This window comes from Sturnus vulgaris, chromosome 2, assembly GCF_052056855.1.
Source record: "Sturnus vulgaris isolate bStuVul1 chromosome 2, bStuVul1.hap1, whole genome shotgun sequence".
Taxonomy (NCBI): domain Eukaryota; kingdom Metazoa; phylum Chordata; class Aves; order Passeriformes; family Sturnidae; genus Sturnus; species Sturnus vulgaris.
Window position 1 is genome coordinate 29,670,866 of NC_142244.1, and position 6,000 is coordinate 29,676,865.

General features: G+C 47.7%; 1 protein-coding gene across 1 annotated transcript in view; it reads right to left on the minus strand.

The window, feature by feature from the left end:
* Positions 1 to 390, minus strand: part of FSTL1 (follistatin like 1) — a 52,313-nt gene extending 51,923 nt beyond the window's left edge. The window contains exons 1-2 of the mRNA XM_088159022.1: positions 257 to 390; positions 96 to 155 (exon numbers count right to left, since the gene is read on the minus strand). Coding sequence (XP_088015148.1) covers positions 96 to 155; positions 257 to 259 — 63 coding nt within the window. The 5' untranslated portion in view covers positions 260 to 390. The remainder of the gene's footprint in view (positions 1 to 95; positions 156 to 256) is intronic.
* Positions 391 to 6,000: the final 5,610 nt, after the last annotated feature.

Consider the following 6,000-nt stretch of genomic DNA (forward strand, 5'->3'; position numbering starts at 1 on the left):
GTCCTGGCTGCTCCCCTGCGGGCTCCGCGGCGTCCCCGCTGTCCCCACCCCGTCCCATCCCGCTCCCCGTCCGGCCGCCGGGGCCCCGCGCCTACCTCGGCTCGCAGGCGGGCGGCGGCCAGCAGGGCGCAGAGCAACGGGAGAGTTTTCCAGATCTGCAAAAGAGGGAGCGGGGAGGCGGTGAGCGCGGGCCGGGCCGGGGCCGGCGGGGTGGCCGCCGCCGCCGCCGAACTTCCCGCCCGGCGACCCCTCTCACCATACTGCGGGAGGCACCGGCGGGGCAGGAGGAGTTGCGGAGGCGCCTTCCCCAGCTCCGGCTCGCTCGTGAAGGAAAGGGGAGGGCTGCCCCTCGCCCCGACCCACCAGTCCGCGGCTCCACCCCCGGCCTGGCCCGACTCCCGCCCCGGGGCCGACTCCTCCCCGGCCCCCGCCCGCTCCTCACCGCCCCTCGGCGGTGCCCCCGTCCCTCCCGGGACCGACTCCTCCCCGGCCCCCGCCCGCTCTCCGCCGCCCCTCGGCAGTGCCCGTGTCCCTCCCGCCGCCGGCCTCTCGGCGTCCCACGGCGACCTCGGCGGCCTTTGAAGGCAGCCGGAGGCTGAGGAGCGTCCAGGGGACTCTGTTACCGCTCCACACCGCCCGGCTCCACACCCCGCTGATCAGAACTCGGGTCCGGGGAGTGTCCCCAAGTCCTGCCCCGGTGGGGGTGCAGGAGGAGTGGCGACAGCCGTAGCGGGGCGGGGATGCCCGCCAGCCAGGCCAAGAGCATCCCGCCGAAGAGTCGCAGCTGCCCCCCCCCCCCCCCCCCCCCCATTGCCACAAAAATGGGAAACTGGGGAAAATGGAGCACGAGGTGGCTTCTCCACAGGCGGGATTCACTCACCGACTCTACCTACTGTTCCCCCAGGCTCCAGCCCTGAGGCCACTGAAGTGCTGGCCACAGCTACAGGTATCACTCATGTCGGGATGTGGGCAAGTTTAAAAATAAGGGTTTAGACCCATATATGTTAGGATCCAAATGTTCTCTGAGCAAAACAGGCAGCCAGGGCTTCATGCCAGGCACAGGGGCTGAAAATCCCACCTGAAATCCTCATTTGTGTATAAATACTGGTGATCTTCTTGTTTTATCTCGTAATCTCTGAATTTCAGTAGCCTCCAGTAGCTAGAAGGAAAGATATGACAATGCAAAAAGACCCATTGCCTTGGGCACATATAGAAATCTGTCATAGCAAGCAACACTATGACACCAGTTGTCAAAGGCATTTTCTTGAGTTTTGAGGTTTGTTGTAACCAAAAATGGCACCCTGGCTTTAAAATACCATCTCACCCTGACCAAGCATGCCCATAAACTGTCTTCTTTTCCTGCTTTCTTCTGTGCCCTCAATGCAGGCAGACATCAAGGGAGATGCTGGCATGTGTACCTTCATTCACAAAGACCAAAGAGCATTCCCGAATCCTGCTGCAAGGATAAAACTCTGGGAGGAGTTACCTTAGATCCACCTCTGGTCTGTTCATGGCAGCTGTGCCATTTTTCTCTGCTTCCTCAGGTTCTGCTTTCTTACTCAGCTTTGGTTTTAGGACTACTGTTACTAATTTTGCATTTATAAAGCATCCTCCCCAGCAAGTTCTGTTTCTGCCTGTGAATGGTACTAGTCTATAAGTCCATCCTGAAGAGATGTCTAATTATTTCACTGTTGATGCTGAGCAATGTGGTTTTCATTGCTTGGTTTCGGTTTTTTAAAACTCACCTTTCATGATGTACCTCTTTGTTTTGGAGTTATTGATTGCCCTGCCTCATGATACAGCACAGGCATAGTTATGGCTTAAATCAGCTCTCCTCTACTTTGCAGAAGCTCACCCTGAGTCACCCTGAAGTGAGTGACACAGTAAGAAAAAACCTAATGGCAAATGAAAAATACATTTTAAAAGATTCATCCATTTCTGTGTCCTTGATACTCAGCTCTGTGCAAGCTGTGTTACATGAGGAGGCTCTCTATTTCCAGAGAGTAAAAGTGACTCATATCAGCCTTCAGAACAGAGCACTAGCAGGGGTCTCCCAGTGCCCTCATTCCCTTCCTGATACCATGGGCAGCCTCCTCAAGTAGGTGTGATTAGGCACTGTACTGGATTATGTAGGTCACCAAAAGCATGGGTCCTTCTTCTGTGTACTCAAAGGACTAAATATGGAACAGAAAGTAAAGGATTAAATCTCCCGTTCTGTGTTGACATTGAGGTACATGAAAATGTGTTTCGTCAAGTTAGTTTCTATCATGTGGAAACGGGTGGAAGGAAAAATCTTTGCTCTTTTGTGATGGACCCAAAACATGCAGCTTGAATCAGAAGCACTAGAATAAGGGGAAAGCAAATACATTTACATTTGTGTTTTCAAGCTGTGGCCATAATGGATAAGGTAATTCATAATTTCTAGCTACACAACCAAAGTATCATAAAAATGCTTTCAGCTAAAAGCTTTAATTATAAGGGTGAACGATGTTTGCCTGAAATTTTGAAGGCTTCAGTGCTCTGGTGGGCCAAAGAAATTGGGAATCATTGCTCTACAGAGAAGATGTTCTATTACATATGCCAGTATTTCATTTCTGCTGATGCTTACTTTCCAATCACTGATATTTCTAAAACAAACATTTTGTTATACATATGAGATTGCAAATTTTGAGATACATACTTATCCCCAAGTGGCTGCACAACTGAAATTCAGTAACAAGTTGTTCGTCAAGGCAAGCCTGGACACATGCAAGTATACATCTCATGGGTGGATACATTGTACTGTGTTTAATAAAACGCAAGCTTTAACAGAAGCTTTCTCCATTCTTGGGGCACTGTCAAGATCACTCCCCTGGATCTTTGGCGCCTCATGAGGATTGCTCTAAAAACTCAGCCTCTCCCTTATTACAGCATGTGCACACATATACACTCAAAATGATACTGTAAGCCTTGTTTCCCAGGGAAATGAGGCTAAACACACCAAAATTTACTTCTTAAACCCTCACCCAACCCTTGGGCTGTATCATGATATCACCCTCTCCACATTACCTCACTCCTATCCACCACCCACATCCTTCCTGCCTCCCCATTTCCCCTGCCATATGAAACATCTGTCCTAAGGGATGGGGTTGTGCTCACACTGCTGTGATGATGAAGTCAGCGATTTTCCTGCCTGCACTGTGTTTTAGGTTACAGTTCACAAAACCAAGTTGTTTGGCAGGTGGCCTTCATGACAGGACTATAGTTGCCTGCGTGACAGGATAACAGTCTGTCTCACTGAAGAGTGGGAAATTTGCAGCAGCATTATTTGGTGGAATTAAGAAGCTAAGTATTATTTTTGAGTGGCAAACCTGTTAAGGTTGTAGTTGAGAAGGCTCAGCTTGTGTGGCACTGGAGATATCTGTCTTGTCTTGAGCTATGTGAGCAGTGACTCCTCATTGACCAGACTTCTGGCACCTGAGGAAGAGCCAAAGGATGCCTGGGTTTTCACAGCAGACATAGGCCAAGACTGCAAGACATGAGAGGAAAGCCTGGGACAGGGTTATAACCTTGAATATGTGGACATCAGACCCAAATGAGCTCTAGGAGGACCACAAGGCCAGTGTGAGGGTCCGCAGAACTCTAATACATGGATCACATGGACACCTCAACACCTTCTTTGAGAACTCAGGCCTGCAGCAGCCTTCTCCAGGTGTCCCCCTGATGTGGCAGTGCTGACTTGAGTCCGTAACTACTTTTATGGAGTTTGGTTATTTTGCAGGTTGCAATTTATTAAATACAGGTTTGGGGGTTTTTTCTGTTCTTCTTACTTTGTTTTTTGCTTCATTCCCTTGCTCTTGTAATTTTCTTTTTTGTTGTGGTTTCCTCATTTCTTGCTCCTGCTCTAGCTGCAGTATTTGTACTAATCATTATTCCTTAAAGCTCTGTTTCAGACCTGATGTAATAAAGTGCTATACCTTCTCCTCTTTTTCTTCCCTAGTAGATGTCTTTGTTTTGCAGGTAGTGCTGGGGACATTGCTGACCAAAAGGCACACAAGTCTGGCACTAGCAGGCTATGCGGTTTGCATAAAATGCATTCTCTAATGATTAACATATTTGATAGTCTTTTGGATATTCCATTAGCTAGAGCAGCAAAATGTCTAAATACTTTGACAACTTGTCTCTTAAACTTTATCCTTGGTATCCCATATTCAAGGTGAGCTTTTCTAATTTCAGACAAGCTCCCAAAGGCAGCATTTCCTCACAGAATACATCCAGCACAGCACCCAGGTGTGATAACCGAGGTAAGCTACGCCCATCAGGAGTGGGCACAGAGCTGCACCCACGTCCAGTCAATGTAACCATATCCTCTCTGCATTTTCCACAGCCTGACCAAACCTAACTTGATATTCATAGTACCTCATAATCTTGAACTACACTCGGATCCAAATCATGGTGTAAGAAAGAAAAATCAGTCTCAAAGCCTCAGTGTGGAAACAGTCAATCTATCCTCAGCAGTGTGGCATGCTTCTATCTCAGCATGTTCCTCATGCCGATTCACTCCACTGCTGCCAGGCTAGGATGCAGCATAGATAAATTAAATACTTTTGGTTTTGACTCTGCTCCTGCACGTGCCCTTAGAGGCTGAGGGCAAAAGGCTTGTTCAGCCTGGAGAAGAGATCCTGTTTGGACCAGGAGGAGAGAATGAGGTCTCTTTCAACCTGAATTTTTCAATGAACTTGTTTGGTCTTTAAGTTTGGCACAATCTTCAAACTAAAAGAACTCTCACAAAAGTCCTACCTATCCAAAAGCAGTTTAATACCATTTGCTGAAAGTGCTCCCTAGGATGCTGCTTGTCCATGGCCAAACAGTTCAGAACTGCCAGGTCCACTAGCTGTGATCTGGAGATATGGGCCTGTGAGAATTACTGTGATTCTTTATGTACAAAGAACATGTCTCATGCATCCAGAGCAACAGTTGGCATGAAGAAAACAGTGTTCCCAAGCAATCCAATATCACTGACAAGGCTGCCCCCCAGCCTGATGGAGAGTAAGAGATATCCCAGCTGCCAGATGTGTGCTTCCACCATTGTGTAGATGATGGCTGGTCGCAGAGATTGGCTCATAGAGACTGCCTGGCACATCTATCCTGGTGCAGAGGAGGTGTGGCTTATCACTTAGATGAGCAAAACCATAATTTTATCCAAATGAGGCAGTCACTAGCAAGATATCTGTACCCACAGTTATTTTGTGGTGTCCTACCCTATGTGCTACTGCCTCAGTTTGTTAGATTTAAATCTGACCCCAAAAGCCCTTCAGAAACAGATGGATAATGCAACAGGCAAATGCAGAAACCTAGAAAATTAAGTCTTGGGACTGGTATCAAGGTAAGGTGAGTTGTCCATTATATAGGCAGCTGAATGGGCCCATCTGATTCATAATATGGATTTCCTCATGTGTAATGCTACATCACAAAGCAGGATGCAGATATGCAGTGCCATGAAGAAACACTGCAAGGCAGAGTCCTAGCTTGACTCCACACCTGCTAATGTCACATGCACTTCACTGCACAAACTGTTACATATTATACTATTCTTCAAAAGTGAGGAAATAAACATCTCTACTTTCCACTTCTCCTTCCCCATTATTTCCTTCATTTTGCAGACACATTTACTGAGGAGTAGCTAAGGTCATTTCTGTCAGAGCATAGAGTCAAAACTAGGACTCTTCTGTGGCTGGATGAAATTTCAGCTACTTTGTCTTTCTGAATCATTGAGTTACAAAGATGTACTCAGCCCTGCCATATTCCATACAATAATCCAGGCATCCTATCCCCAAGACTACTGTGTGGAGTGAGCAGTTATCTGCCACCAGCAAATCCTGATTCATACAATTAAGAGCACTTTCTCCATTAGCTGAAACAGTAGGGGGTTTGTGCTCATGAATGTAGCAGGAACTCAACCCAGGATGTCTTGAGCTGAGGGACAGACCTTTATAATCTGTCGGTTATATCTCAACAAAA